The 16,164-nt window shown below is 41.7% G+C and overlaps 1 protein-coding gene across 1 annotated transcript in view; it reads left to right on the top strand.

Moving 5' to 3' along the window:
* Positions 1-2,307: 2,307 nt before the first annotated feature.
* The window catches only part of ASCC2 (activating signal cointegrator 1 complex subunit 2), a 49,446-nt gene continuing 35,589 nt past the window's right edge, over positions 2,308-16,164 (top strand). Inside the window, exons 1-8 of the mRNA XM_075829763.1 lie at positions 2,308-2,417; positions 4,845-4,926; positions 5,600-5,758; positions 6,740-6,910; positions 8,564-8,693; positions 8,954-9,021; positions 15,626-15,733; positions 15,820-15,932. Coding sequence (XP_075685878.1) covers positions 4,846-4,926; positions 5,600-5,758; positions 6,740-6,910; positions 8,564-8,693; positions 8,954-9,021; positions 15,626-15,733; positions 15,820-15,932 — 830 coding nt within the window. The 5' untranslated portion in view covers positions 2,308-2,417; position 4,845. The remainder of the gene's footprint in view (positions 2,418-4,844; positions 4,927-5,599; positions 5,759-6,739; positions 6,911-8,563; positions 8,694-8,953; positions 9,022-15,625; positions 15,734-15,819; positions 15,933-16,164) is intronic.

Here is a 16,164-nt window from a genome sequence, read left to right on the forward strand (position 1 = left end):
AATCGGGAGAAATTGCTTTACACATTTTGGGGTGCTTTTTCTCCTTTATTCCTTGTAAAAATGAAAAAATTCTATGTTTCCACAGAAAAATAGGTGATTTTCATCTTCACAGACTAATTCCACTAAATTCTGCAAAAAAACTGTGGGGTCAATATGCTAACTATACCCCTAGAAAAATGCCTTGAGGGGTGTAGTTTCCAAAATGGAGTCACTTTGGGGGGGTTTCGACTATTTAGGTTCCACATGGGGCCTGAATATGCAGCATTTTTTCCCCATAAAATTTAATTATATTATATACAGACTGATAACGTTGTGGCATCTTTTTACAACCCTTCAAAATGAATGTATTCCTTTACTTTTTCTTTGTTTTTTAAACCATACATTTTTATTGAATTTTCAACATCATATAGTACATCATCAGTCATACACAATGCACAGAGACCGAACAGCGTGATATCCAATAAATGTACAGTTAGTCAAGTGATAAATATCAAACATATTCTTTCTTATCAAAAGGTAAAGGAGGGGAAGGAAGGGGGGGGGGGGGGGAGAAAATCAGGTTGACATACGCAATTGGTCTCTACAGTCCACAAAACGACGTAACCATGGGCTCCATACATTAGAAAAGAAAACATATCTATGATTTCTTAGATAAAATAGGCGTTCATAGGTACAATGGTTAGACACCCTTCCTATCACTTCACTACAGGAAGGAAACATGGAGGATTTCCAAGCTTTGGCAATCAGAAGCTTAGTTGTAAGGGTATGTTCACACGAGGGCGTCCGTAACGGCTGAAATTACGGGGATGTTTCAGCCTGAAAACATCCCCGTCATTTCAGCCGTAACGGCATGTGCAGGCGCTTGAACGCCGCGTCAATTATGGACGTAATTGGCGCTGCTATTCATTGGAGTCAATGAATAACGGCTCCAATTACGACCAAAGAAGTGACAGGTCACTTCTTTGACGCGGGCGTCTATTTACGCGCCGTCTTTTGACAGCGGCGCGTAAATGACGCCTCGTGTGAACAGACAAACGTCTGCCCATTGCTTTCAATGGGCAGATGTTTGTCAACGCTATTGAGGCGCTATTTTCGGACGTAATTCGGGGAAAAAACGCCCGAATTACGTCCGTAAATAGGCCGTGTGAACATACCCTAAGAAGCACGTGGCCCACCAGACGTCTAAAATCATGTGGAAGGTCATCCATTCCAATGACAGAAGAGATAAAGCGGGATCTTTTTTGATAGAAGTCCCCTCCTTTACTTTTTCTTGATGTAAATGTACTACAAAAAGGAAAAATAAAAAAAAACATCCAAAAGTGGCATGACAGAAGTTTTTCTTTTCCGGATGGATTTGCATGGAATCAAATAAAATAAAAAACATCTGTGTGAAAAAAAAGGAAAAAAAAGTTTCATTAAAAGTGAACGATAAAAAATGTAAACAATAAAAAAATAAGCATTGTCGCGTCCAAAAAAAAGTACAATGCCAGAACTGCTGTTTTTTGGTCACCTCGCTGCCCAAAAAATGGAAAAAAAGTGATTAAAAAGTTCGATATACCTCAAATTAGTAACGATACCTACAGCTTGTCCCGCAAAAAACAAGACCTCACACGTCTCCATGAACAGAAAAATAAAGTTATGTCTCAGAATATGGCGACACAAAACCATTTTTATTTTGCAAGAATAGTAAAACATATAAAAAACTATATAAATTTGATATCACCGTATTTGTAGACCCGCAGAATAAAGTTAATATGAAATTTATACTGCACAGTGAACGTCGTTAAAACGAAACCCAAAAAAACGAAAGGAGAAATTGCTTAATTTTTTTCCATTCTACTGCACAAAATCAATTACAAAAAGTTTCTCCGTACATATTAGAGTGCAGTAAATAATGCCATTAAAAATACAACTCCTCCCTGCAAAAAAACAAGCACTCATGTCAATGGCGAAAAAAGTTATGGCTCTTGTAATGCAGGAAGGAAAAAACAAAAATAAGCTTTGTCCTTGGCGAAGAATAAAAAATGACGCAGCAACTTAGTGCCTCTACCAAAAACATTAAAGAACAATATTCTATATAATGTATAATATATAAAGAAAAAAAGGAAATGTATGTCCAGCTCACTGAGAGAAAAGAGGGAACAGTGGACGCTACGGTAGTAATGGGATGCCCTGCATGCCTGTTGTCTATTGTAAAGATTGTGTGACCCCGCTCTAGCTCCTCGAGCTCATCTACAGTCCTGAGACAGGCTTGGCAGCCATTGTATCAGAGTCCAAGGCGACTGGCTACGGTAAAATGGCGGCTGTGAGAAGACTCAAAGAAAGTGATTCCTCTAGCGAACGGCGGTGGCGTCACGGTCACACGTCACTTCTGGTCTCGGTGTGCTGTGCGGCTGTTGGCAAGTTCCAGGAGACAGGTACCGGTTGTCCCCGCTGTTCGTTATTCCTCTGCCCTAGTTGAGTCACTTCTACGTGTTGTCCGGAAAAACCGCATGACATGTGTGACGGTCACTGGCATGTCAGTGGTCACACACAGCACTAACGTTCTTCTGCCTATGTAACATTACGCGTGTGGATTTCTTGTGAATCACTGATGCTAAGTTCTTCTCTTTGGATAAATAACCATTACATGTTTCATCTTTAGAATTTTTATATATATATACACTATTTTAATTGGAGAACACCTTTCAAGAGCTGTAAACTGAGCTAAGTTTTTGGGGCTTGTGGCCACAACAAAACTTAGAGGTATTCCCAACTCACACATTTGTGATCTATCCGTGGCACATGCCATATATGTGTAATAGGTGCGGGTCTCAAGACCCGCACACATGTGGAGGACAGGGATCCCATGACCCCCATTCATCCCGCAGGGTGAGGCGGAGAATGAAGGAGAGGTGGCTATGTGCATGTGTGGGCCCTCTTGGTTCAGTTCTATAGGTATTCCAGAAACCGCCGAGCAAGCGAAGCCACCTCTCCATTAATTCTCTGCCTGGATGCAGCGGCCGCCTCACCAGCAGGGTGGGGGTCCCTGGTCTCCTCATGCAGTAGAAAACCGTCATGATGCCACCCATAAAATCCGCAGAAAGTCTACATGTGAGGCTGCACGCGCCAGTATTGACGTGCACTGATCTCACTGGGATAACTCTACTTGTTTCATGGGGTTAATAGTTCACCAGAGTTCCAGCAAAGCCATGCGTGACGCCACAGCAGCGCGCGCACACTACTTGCTCAAGGGTAATGTGTACAAATTAAAGCCAAAAGACCTCCAGATACCAGGTGAAATATATTTCTGGTATTTTATTGTACCAGCGTGCTTCCTTCCACACATCAGTGTTCCTAAGGCTTTATTCAGATGAGCATATTATACGTCCGCGTGCTGTCCATTGTACGAAAAAAAAACGGACCACACACGGACCTATGCAATTCAATGAGGCTATTCACACACACGTCCGTGGTTTTCCACGCAGCGTGTGTCCTTTGAATCTCCCTGCATGTCCTATATTGGTGCGTTTTGCGGACCACGTCTCCAATTTAAGTCAATGGGTGCGTGAAAACCACGGACAGCCCATGGACGACATCTGTGTGCTGTACGTGTTTTTCATGTACCATTTGCTTAAAGAGGCTCTGTCACCAGATTCTCAAACCCCTATCTCCTATTGCATGTGATCGGCGCTGCAATGTAGAGAACAGTAACGTTTAGTTTTTTTTTAAAAACGATTATTTTTGGCTAAGTTATGAGCAATTTGATATTTATGCAAATGAGGTTTGAAATGGACAACTGGGCGTTTTTTTTCCGTTATGTCCAACTGGGCGTGTATTGTGTTTTTAACTGGGCGTGTTTACGTGTATGACGCTGACCAATCAGTGACCAGTCAGCGTCATACACTCCTCTACATTCATTTACACAGCAGCGATGTGCAGCCACATACAGAGATTAACATTAATCAAGTGTCCTGATAATGAATACACATGAAATCCAGCCTGGACGTCATGTGTACTCAGAATCCTGACACTTCTGACTCTTTTCTGTGAGATTCCAGCAACGGATACGAAATCTTGCGAGATTACGGAGGTAAATGAGATTTAGTTTCCCTTGCTGGAATCTCACAGAAAAGATTCAGAAGTGTCAGGATTCTGAGTACACATGACGTCCAGGCTGGATTTCATGTGTATTCATTATCAGGACACTTGATTAACGTTAATCTCTGTTTATGTGGCTGCACATCGCTGCTGTGTAAATGAATGGAGAGGAGTGTATGACGCTGACTGGTCACTGATTGGTCAGCGTCATACACGTAAACACGCCCAGTTAAAAACACAATACACGCCCAGTTAAAAACACAATACACTCCCAGTTGGACATAACGAAAAAAAAAACGCCCAGTTGTCCATTTCAAAGCTCATTTGCATAAATATAAAATAGCTCATAACTTGGCCAAAAATGAACGTTTTTAAAAAAACAAAAACGTTACTGTTCTCTACATTGCAGCGCCGATCACATGCAATAGGAGATAGGGATTTGAGAATCTGGTGACCGAGCCTCTTTAAGAAATGATGAGGGGGAAAAAACGGGAACACTGATACCACACGGAACTGAAATGCATGAAGTACACTGTTTTTTGTGGATGCAAAACGAACAAGTTTGTCTGAATCAGGCCTAAGTGTGTATTCAGACGATGCAGCCAAAAACCGCATGGGGTTTTTAACGCTATTCGATGCGTTTTTCAATGCAGTTGCGTTTTTGGTAGTTTGGTATATTGCAATCGGCCTGTTCATTTAGAAATGTGGCAGCCAGTCATTCAGGTGTGTACTTGTGGATGGTTACCAGTGTCATTTCTCCTCAGCATGCCAAGCCTACCGCTGGATGAGCTACAAGTGACCCACAAAGATCCGAGGACTGGGAAGATAAGTAAAATACCTGCTCTGGTAAGATTAAGTTGTTGTTTTTTTTTTCCTTGAGTTGTGTTAGGCCTCATGCACACGACCGTAGCCATGTGCACGGCCGTGATTTTTGGGTCGGCCGGGGGCGGAGTGTCGCCCGCAAATCGCGGGCCTTGCACATGGCCGCGGCCATTATTTGCTATGAGCCTGGACCGCAGAACACGCCCGTGTGCATGGCCCCATAGGAATGAATGGGGCCGCAATTCTCCCGTGGATTTTCGGGGGAATTGCGGCCGCAAAAGCACGTTCGTGTGCATGGGCCCTTAGATTGGTTTGCACACAACAGTACAGAAATATAACTCTACAGTGACAAGGTAGTTTACCTTTGCCATGTTGGCGGAAGGTCAACACCCCCTTTAAACAACTGCCCGTGGTATGGTAATGGCAGAAAAAAAGGTGGTACTGCTAATGTTAGCTCCATGAGTAAAAAGTAGTTGTACTGTAAAGCAGCCTGCTTTACGTAGGCTTCATTTCTTTAAGGCCTTATTCACACGAACGTGTTATACCTCCATGATACGCGCGTGATTTTCACGTGCGTCTCACGGACCTATGTTAATGAACGGGGCGCAAAACTGACACGTCCGTGTGAATAAGACCCAACGGCGACCATTTTATTCGGTCAACCTAATTTTATTATTTTTCCTTTTAAACACTTTAGCATCCAAGCCGCGTTACAGCCAGACACTTTGTAGTATATACTCCTCCGCCAGAGTCCTGTGCTCCTGCTCTCCTGGAGGAGTTTTTGGAAAGGGTAGACTTTATTCTGAAGGACCTAAAGTGGCTGTTGGCACTGCCTCATGATCTTTTCTGGTGTCAGGTGAGGAAATTTTGTGTTTTTTCCTCCATCACTATGTACTTTTGTTAAAGAGGCTCTGTCACCAGATTTTGCATCCCCTATCTGCTATTGCAGCAGATCGGCGCTGCAATGTAGATTACAGTAACGTTTTTATTTTTAAAAAACAAGCATTTTTGGCCAAGTTATGACCATTTTTGTATTTATGCAAATGAGGCTTGCAAAAGTACAACTGGGCGTGTATTATGTGTGTACATCGGGGCGTTTTTACTTCTTTTACTAGCTGGGCGTTCTGACGAATCAGCATCATCCACTTCTCTTCGTTACCACCCAGCTTCTGGCAGTGCAGAGACACAGCGTGTTCTCGAGAGATCACGCTGTGACGTCACTTCCTGCCCCAGGTCCTGCATCGTGTCGGACGAGCGAGGACATATCGGCACCAGAGGCTACATTTGATTCTGCAGCAGCATCGGCGTTTGCAGGTAAGTCGATGTAGCTACTTACCTGCAAACGCTGATGCTGCTGCAGAATCAACTGTAGCCTCTGGTGCCGACACGATGCAGGACCTGGGGCAGGAAGTGAGTGACGACACAGCGTGATCTCTCGAGAACACGGCTGTGTCTGCACTGCCAGAAGCTGGGCGTTCTGAAGAGAAGTGGATGATACTTCTATACACAACGCCCAGCTAGTAAAAGTAGTAAACACGCCCAGATGTAACACACATAATACACGCCCAGTTGGACTTTTACTTTAAACACGCCCTGTTGGACTTAAGAAAGCCTAATTTACATAAATATAAAAATGGCCATAACTTGGCCAAAAATGCTCGTTTAAAAAAAAAACTAAAACGTTACTGTTATCTCCATTGCAGCGCCGATCTGCTGCAATAGAAGATAGGGGTTGCAAAATCTGGTGACAGAGCCTCTTTAATGTACAGTTGCCTTTACAATTTTATTGCTATCATTATTTTTTATCAAATATCTATTCTCTGGCTTGTCTCTCCAGGTAATATATGACGAGTCCCTGCAAAAATGCTTGGACTCTTTTTTGAGCCTTGCACCTCGTAGATATGATCGTCACATCCCTTTCCCACCTGTTGTGCAGCATGTACAAGCTCAACTCCATCGCCATGTTTTTCTCGCATTTTTGAGGATGTCTACACACAAAGAGTCCAAGGTATCAGTTATGCAGTTACAAACAATGGAATGTGAATAGTCAGTTTGCATAGATTTCGCTATTACGTGTGGTCCACGTTTACACAATCTTCCTGTCTTCAGCCCGTTTTGGTGTTTGCAACCAATGCTCCTAATCTCCTTCACTACTGGCCACCGGTCTCTGAAGGTCAAACTCCAAACTCTGTTGTTGGTTTCAATTGTTTTCCGCAGCCTGTAAACAGTTTAGGGAATGTAGACACCTCCACCACAATCACGCCTCGGCAGCACTAAACCGAGAATATGGGAGAGAAAAAACAACATACTATGTGGAACCAGACTTAGACATGGGGAATTGCTTGTTCATCTCATTGGGGGACACAGACCGTGGCTTAAAATAAGTGTTGGCCCCTCCTACAGGCACTGAGCTAGTCAATCTTATCTTAGCCTCCGTAGGATGCAGACATCGTCCTTCCAGCAGGGAAACAGTGGCGTTGCCTTCCCCCTACTTTCCCTAACATTTGCCGGGTTCTCAGCTGTTCCCACACACTGTTGTCCGCTAACCACACTGAAGACCAGAGCGCATGCTCCTCTGTGGCTCACCAGCCTAAGAGCTGTTTCTCACTGGCACACGGAAGGACTTCCCTGCTTGTTTTGAATGTTTGGTAAACTAGACTCCAAGAAAAGTGATTATAACCTATCCCCCCCCCCCCCCCCCGCTGTTGCAAGTGAACCGTGCACCTGGCGTTCCACTGGCAAATCTCCCCTCACTGTGCTTCTGCGTCGGGCGCCACTCTTTTTTTTTTTTTTTCTTCCTTCCTAGCGCTGCAAGACCACAATGGGGTGCCTCCATTCCATGTATTCGGACACTTTTTTTAGGAGCTGGCTGCCGTATTCCGGCTCTCTTGTTGGACACGTCAAACCGTTACTGTACTAACACAATCAACATTTTATAAAAAGCACACAAAATCCTGTCTATAAAAAAACAATCAACAAATGTACACTCTCAACCGCCTGCATGCAACTTTCCATCAAATAGGGATTTTAAGTAAAGATTGCACAGAGATTCAAATGACACTATAAATCTGACCCTAGCTGACCCCTGCCACATACAATTTCCTTGTATTTACAGTCAATACATTTTGACTTGAGAACTCCACTTCAATAAAAACCCAACCATTCTAGTGGTGACACAGTAAGGGTATGTGCACACGGTAGCAGGCTTTTATGTCTGAAAAGACAGACTGTTTTCAGGAGAAAACAGCTGCCTCGTTTCAGACGTAAATGCTCCTCCTCGCATTTTGCGAGGCTTCTCTGACAACCGTAAATTTTGAGCTGCTCTTCATTGAGTTCAATGAAGAACGGCTCAAATTACGTCTGAAAGAAGTGTCCTGCACTTCTTTTGCCGAGGCTGTATTTTTACGCGTCGTCGTTTGACAGCTGTCAAACGACGACGCGTAAATTACAGGTTGTCTGTACAGTACGTCGTCAAACCCATTCAAATGAATGGGCAGATGTTTGCCGACCTATTGTAGCCCTATTTTCAGGCGTAAAACGAGGCATAATACACCTCGTTTACGTCTGAAAATAGGTTGTGTGAACCCAGCCTAAATTGCTTCAGTGACATCGGCTTTAAAATTTATATCTTCACCTCAGCTTTTTTTTTTTTTCCCTACAGGATCATTATATCAATCCATCGCTGTTTGGTGAAATTTTGTACAACAATTTCCTTTTTGACATCCCAAAACTTCTGGATATATGTGTTCTCTTTGGGAAAGGAAACTCTACCCTCCTGCAGAAGATGATTGGTGAGCAGAGACGAACTTGTTTTTTTTATTTTTTTTTCCTTCTGATCTAAAACTGGGTTTATAAAGCGAGCAAAAAGAAGTATTGCACCAAAACAGCTGTGTGTGAATATGACCTATCATTTTGCATGTTAGTTCCCACTCTGCATTCATTTTCATGTAATATTGCCTCATCTTGGCATCATTAATTATTTCCAAAGCATCTTGGTTATATTTTACCCTTATGTTTTGCTTCTGTTTTTTTTTTCTGTGTGTATTAACAGGTAATATTTTCCAGCAACAACCCAGCTATTACCAGGATCTGGATGACATTGTGCCTACATTACAACAAGTAAGCAATACCATATTCTTTTCCCTTTACATATACACTGGTGTTTTAAGTCTGGCTTTACACATGGCGAGAGGTAGAGCAAGCCAAAGGAGAACAGTCCGTGAAGGACTAAGCTTTAAAGGGAAGATGTCATGATTTTTTTATTATATTGCTTTTAATATAATGTAAACAAAAAATTTATTTATTTGTGTTGTCACTTTCTACTTTTTAACCCCTTAATGACCGGGCATGTTTGTACCTTAATGACCAAGCCAGATTTGTCAAATCTGGTATGTCTGACTTTATCAGAGAATAACTCTGTGAAAGTTTTGAATATCCAAGTAATTCTGACATTGTTTTTTCGTCACATGTTGTACTTTATTTTAGTGGTAAAAGTAGACTGATACGATTTGCGGAAATTAATTAAAAAATAGAAAAATGGAAGAAATTTTGTAAAAATTACCATTTTCCCCTATTTTTAACTGCAATATGTCACATATGTACACACATACTGTACAATTTTTTTAATTCAATATATATTTCTATCTCTTTACTCCATTTTGGCAGCACTTTTAAAAATAAAATAAATTTTCAGCAATTTAGAGGACTTACAAATTGAATAATAATTTTATAAATTTTGAAGTACATTTTGTTTTCCTGCACCAAGCCAGGTTTTCAGAGGCTCATAGGTGTCAGAATGGTGGAAACCCCCACAAATGACCCCATTTAGAAAACTAGACCCCTTAAGGTATTTACCTAAGGGTATAGTAAGTATTTTGACCCCACAGTTTTTTGCTAAATTGAATACATAGCAGGTGAAAAAAAAAATAATTTCACTTTTTTTCATAAAAGTATCAGTTTGAAGACCAATTTCTTTGTAAAGCGACCATGAGAATGAAGAAACACACCACAAAATCTATCACCCTGTTTCTCCTGTTTTCAAAAATACCAACATTGTGGCCCTAATGCGCTGCCTGGACACACGGCAGGACCCAAAAGGAAGGGAGCACCCGGAGGCTTTCAGGACTCATATTTTGCTTGAAAATGTTTTAGGCCCCACTGTACATTTGGAGAGGCTTTGAGCTGCCAGAACGATAGAAACTCCCCATAAACGACTCCATTTAGAAAACTAGACCCCATAAGGTATTTATTTAGGGGTATAGTAATTATTTTGACCCCACAGTTCTTTGCTAAATTTAATGCATATCAGGTGAAAAAAATAATAATTTCACTTTTTTCATAAAAGTATTTGTTTGAAGACCGATTTCTTTGTAAAGCGACCATGAAAACGAAGAAACACACCCCAAAATCTATCACCCTCTTTCTCCTGTTTTCAAAAATACCCACATTGTGGCCCTAATGCGTTGTTTGGACACACGGCAGGGCCCCAAAGGAAGGGAACGCCCGGAGGCTTTCAGGACTCATATTTTGCTTGAAAATGTTTTAGGCCCCACTGTACATTTGGAGAGGCTTTGAGCTGCCAGAACGATAGAAGCTCCCCATAAACTACCCCATTTCGAAAACTAGACCCCTTAAGGTATTTATCTAGGGGTATAGTTAGCATTTTGACCACACAGGTTTTTCGCTAAATATATTGAAATTAGTCTGTAAGAATTAAAATGTACTTTTTTTCTGAAACAACATAGAAATTTTTATTATTTACAAGGAATAACGAAGAAAATGCACCCCAACATTTGTAAAGCAATGTCTCCCGATTACGACAATACCCCATATGTGGTAATAAACTGCTGTTTGGACCCACAGCAGGGCTCAGAAGGGAAGGAGCGCCATTTGGATTTATGATTTTGCTGGAATGGTTTTCGGTGCCATGTCGCATTTGCAATGCACTGGAGGGACCAAAACAGTGGAAACCCACCAAAAGTGACCCCATTTTGGAAAAACCTTCAAGGAATTTTTCTAGGGGTATAGTGCGCATTTACACCCCACGGGTCTTTTGCAGAGTTTATTAGAATTAGGGCGCGAAAATTAATATCAACATTTTTTCCACTAAAATGTTGCATTTTCTCATTTTCACAAGGGATAAAGGAGGAAAAAAACAACCATTTTTTTATAAAGCAATTTCTCCCGAGTACGGAAATACCCCACATGTTGTCATACGTTTTTTCATTAGAAATGAATTAACCCTTTCAGGACTGATCCATTTTTTGCTTTCATATTTTAGATTTTCACTCCCCGCTTTCCAAGAGCCATAACTTTTTTATTTTTCCATCAATAGAGTGGTGTGAAGGCTTATTTGTTGCGGGACAATCTGTAGTTTTCATTGGTACCATTTTGGGGTACATGCGATTTTTTTTTTTTTTTTTTTTTTTTTTTTTTAATCACTTTTTATTCAATTTTTTTGCAATCCTGAGCAAAAAACAGGAATTCTGACACCGTTTTTTAGTTTTTTTTTTTGCGGCGCTCACCGTACGCTATAAATGACATTTTTACTTTATTCTGCGGGTTGGTATGATTACGGCGATACCATATGTATATAGGTTTGGTCCTTTTTTTTAGCGTTTGCGCAATAAAATGACTTATTTATAAAAAAAAAAATTTCTGTGTCACCATATTCTGAGAGCCATAATTTTTTAATTTTTTAGTCAAAAAAGCTGTGTAAGGTCTTGTTTTTTGCGGGGCGGATAGAAGTTTTTATTGGTACTATTTTTGGGAACATGCGACTTTTTGATCACTTTTTATTCTTTATTTAGGGAGCGGTGGTGACCCAAAAAATTGAGATTCTGTCGTCGTTTTTTATTGATTTTTTTTTGGGGTGTTCATCGTGCGGGAAAAATAACATTACAGTTTTATAGTTGGGGTCGTTACGAACGCGGTGATACCAGATATGTGTACTTTTTTAACGTGTTCATTTTTTTTCTATAATAAAAGTCGTCTTATAGGAAAAAAAGCATTGTGTTTATAGCTTTTATTTTTACACTTTTTTTAAAACATTTTTATTACTTTTTTTTACTTTTTTTACTTGTCCCACTAGGGGACACTTAGTCTTGCAGCTTTGATCGCTGCTAGAGTACATTACACTACACACGTAGTGTAATGTACTCTAACTGTCATTGTGACGTGACTGTCACACTGACAGGAAGCAGAGGAACGGCCGGAGGCTGTTCCTCCGAGGCTTCCGTGCATGGCAACCCGGAGGTCATTATCTGACCTCCGATTGCCGTGACAAGCATCGGTAGCCCCCACGATCACTTCGTGGGGGCTGCTGATGTGCTTCAAACCACTTAAATGCGGCGACGGCAATCCGTCGCCGCACTTAAGGGGTTAACTGCCGAAAGCAGCGGCGATGGTCCGCTGTCCGGCAAGACTGATGTCTCAGCTGTCGGGGACAACTGTCAGCGCGGGTCTGTCACTCTGTGTTTACACAGAGTGACAGTTTGAAATGCGGACGAAAATGAACGTCATGGTGCGGGAACTAGCAGCCGACCATGACGTTCATTTTCGTCCTTGGTCGTTAAGGGGTTAATGTATTAATACTTTTACTTCTCTATGGGGGCTGCCATTTTTTTTTCATCTCTGTATGTGTCGATTAACGACATATACACAGATGGAATACGGCAGCTACAGTGCATAGGGCACAATGAACGTGAGCCATTCACTGCTTGTGCTCTCTGGCTCTGGACTGCGCAGACGCAGGTCAGAGTCACACAGCAGAGAAGCCGGTTTGTAGGGAGATAGCAGGCGCCATTATGAAGACTAGCTGCACTGCAGGTAAGGTGTGTGTCTCTGGCTGTCCCTCTCTCTCACAAACCCCCGCTCTTGTGACCCCCGACGCGCACCCCCCCCCCCTTGCCGCTAGATGTAGTCTCAGTGTGGACGGTGTGCGGAGCTAAGCTTGTCAGATGTATTAGAGCTGAGTGTGTGTGTGTCTGTGTAGTAGAGCTGTGTGTGTGTGCCTGTGTAGTAGAGCGGAGTGTGTGTATGTATGTAGCAGTGCTGAGTGTGAGATGTATTGTCAGTGTGTGCGGACTGTGATCGGGTGAGGAGGTGAGGTATCCATCAGGTCAAGGAGGAGTCTGTCAGCAGCAGACGGTTATTCCTATCACAGAATGGTGTGACAGTCTCCTCTACTGTGGAGGAGACTGTCAGCAGTATTGGGTGGTGATCCTGGAGGAGACTGTCAGCAGGATGGACGGATAAAAATATTTAGCAGGAGAGGCATGTAAAATGCGCAAAAACCTATCAACTGAAAAGTCATTCACTTCACTTTAATCATTCTAAGGGTAGGTTCACACGCAGTGTTTTCAGCCGTTTTTCGGGCCTAAACGTCCCGAAAAACTGCTGAAAAATCGGAAACAGTACGCCTCCAAACATCTGCCCATTGGTTTCAATGGGAAATACGGCGTTCTGTTCTGACGGGGCGTTTTTTTACGCGGCCATTTTCCAAAAACGGCACGTAAAAAGACGCCCGCCAAAAAGAAGTGCATGTCACTTCTTGGGACGTTTTTGGAGTCGTTTTTCATTGACTCTATAGAAAAACCGCTCCAAAAACGGCCACCAAAAGCGCGAGTTTGATTAAAAAATGGCTGAAAATCAGGAGCTGTTTTCCCTTTGTTTAGTAAGCGTGTGAACATACCCTTAGCCTTTTGGTGTAGCCTATAGCTTCTGCGAGCTGCATTTCAAAAATCGCACCCAAAACGGCAGCCGGACACTGCTTAGCAATTTGAAGACACCTTTTCCTGGCATGTAGGGGGGGGGGGGGGGTGAGATTCCCTCCCACGTTTACGGCACTTTTGAGTCAGGATGCTTTGCGTTATTCACCTTGCTGTAATTCTGGGAAGTGCTCCCTCTGGTGGCCAACATAGGAAAACATGTCAAATTATTATTTCATTTTTGATACTTTCCACCATGTGGAAGAAAAAATAATACAGCAAAAAATATAATAGAAATAGGTAACTTACTTAAAAAAAAAAAAAAAAAAGAAAAAAAAGGTTTAGTTCCTGACACATTCCCTTTAAAGAGACTCTGTCACCACATTATAAGTGGCCTATCTTCTACATAATGTGATCGGTGCTGTAATGTAGATTACAGCAGTGTTTTTTTATTTAGGAAAACAATCAATTTTGACGGAGTTATGACCAATTGTAGCTTTATGCTAATGACTTTCTTAATAGACAACTGGGCGTGTTTTTACTTTTTGACCAAGTGGGCGTTGTGGAGAGAAGTGTATGACCGCTTGCTGTGCTGTAAGTCCCACACAAATGTTACTGAAGTGTCGGGATTATGAATAGACATCGCGTCCTGGCTGGAGGTGTCTATTCACTCTCAAGACACTTCAGTAACATTAATGTGTGAGTAAGTGACAGCACATCGTGATCTCGCAAGATCGCTATGTGCTGAGTAAATGAATGGAGAGAGGTGTATGACGCTGATTGGTCACTGATTGGTCGGCGTCATACACTCCTCTGTACAACGCCCACTTGGTCAAAAAGTAATACACGTCCAGGTGTCTATTAAGAAAGTAATTTGCATAAATCTAAAATAGGTCCTAACTCAGTCAAAATTGATCGTTTTTCTAAATAAAAAATACTGCTGTAATCTACATTACAGCGCCGAGCACATTATGTACAAGATAGGCCACTTATAATGTGGTGACAGAACCTCTTTAAACGGGTTGTCCCACAATTATAGGTTACATTTCTCTGTTAGATCACACAAAACACAACAATTCAATTGGAATTATTTTTTTTTAACTCGCTCCTGTGTCTAGATATTGCTGTTGCACCCCTGTTATGGCGGTTCTTTTGATTACCTTTCAGAATGTGTGTGTGTGTGTCTGTGTGTCTGTCTTGCTGTAAATCTCACAAAAACGTTACCAAAGTGTCAGGATTGTGAATACACATCACGTCCTGGCTGGTAGTGATGTCTATTCATTGTCAGGACACTTGAGTAACGTTAATGTGTGTATGTGGCTACACATAGTGATCTAGTAAGAACACTGTGCTGTGTAAATGAATGGAGAGAAGTGTATGACGCTGATTGGTCAGCGTCATACACTCCTCTGTACAACGTCCACTTGGTCATATAGTAAAACACGCCCAGTTGTCTATTGAGAAACTCATTAGCATAAAGCTAATAGAGGTCATAACTCCGTCAAAAATGATCGTTTTTCTAAATAAAGAAAACTCCGGTGTTCTCTACATTACAGCGCCGATCACATCATGTACAAGATAGGCCACTTATAATGTGGTGACAGAGCCTCTTTAACAGGGGTTGTCTAAGATTAGAAAAACATGGATGCTTTTTTTCCAGAACACTGCCACACCTGTTGACAGGTTGTGAGTGGCATTGCAACTCTGCCCCGTTCACTTCTTAAGAGCTGAGCTGCAATACCAGATACAACCCATGGACAAAGTGTGGAACTCTTTCTGTAACAAAGCAACCATGTTTTTCTAATCCTGGACAACCCCTTTAAAATAGCCATGTCTGGAACTAGATAAGGATGGTATTTGACAAATTGGTAATTGGGCTATATCTGGCTATTCATGTGGCATATTTGTTGGCATAATCAGATTCTTTGTTGACCTTCACCAATCATGTTTTTTCAGCCCCGAACCATCAAATGTTCACTTAAGCTGAATATTTTCTTTCACTCCATCTTCGTAAGGTTTTCAGTTCTATTATGAAGGTTTGTGGGCTTCAGCAAGAGGACTGTAAAGAACCCCTGAAGCTGGAAGAACAGAAACTGGCAACACCCCTGGATATGCCAGAACAGGTGAAGAAAGACGCATTATATGCTGCTCTTTTCGGACATATGCAGTGTAAACACCATTACAGTTTCTATACATTTCCCATTTACAGGAGCTGCAGGATGCGGTTATTTATCTCTGTGACACTTCTAGCACAATTTGGGCTTTTCTTGACATTTTTCCAATGGCTTCTGACACTCTCCAGAAACACCGCTTTCTCAGCAGGTATGGGAATATAGGTTGACAGGGGAACTTCACTTCCTTTAAGCTATTACTTTTAGTATAAGACATTGCCCTACACCAAAAAGCAGCAGAAGATCCTAACATGAGTAAGTATATAGGAAAATAATCTTTAACTAGATAGCCGTAATTCCAATTAACAAAATTAAAATCACTTAAAGGAAACCTTTTAGTTTCATTTGACTTTTCAGGATAAGCTGTCATATGTGTGTACATG

Source organism: Rhinoderma darwinii, chromosome 1 (assembly GCF_050947455.1).
Source record: "Rhinoderma darwinii isolate aRhiDar2 chromosome 1, aRhiDar2.hap1, whole genome shotgun sequence".
Classification (NCBI taxonomy): Eukaryota; Metazoa; Chordata; class Amphibia; order Anura; family Rhinodermatidae; genus Rhinoderma; species Rhinoderma darwinii.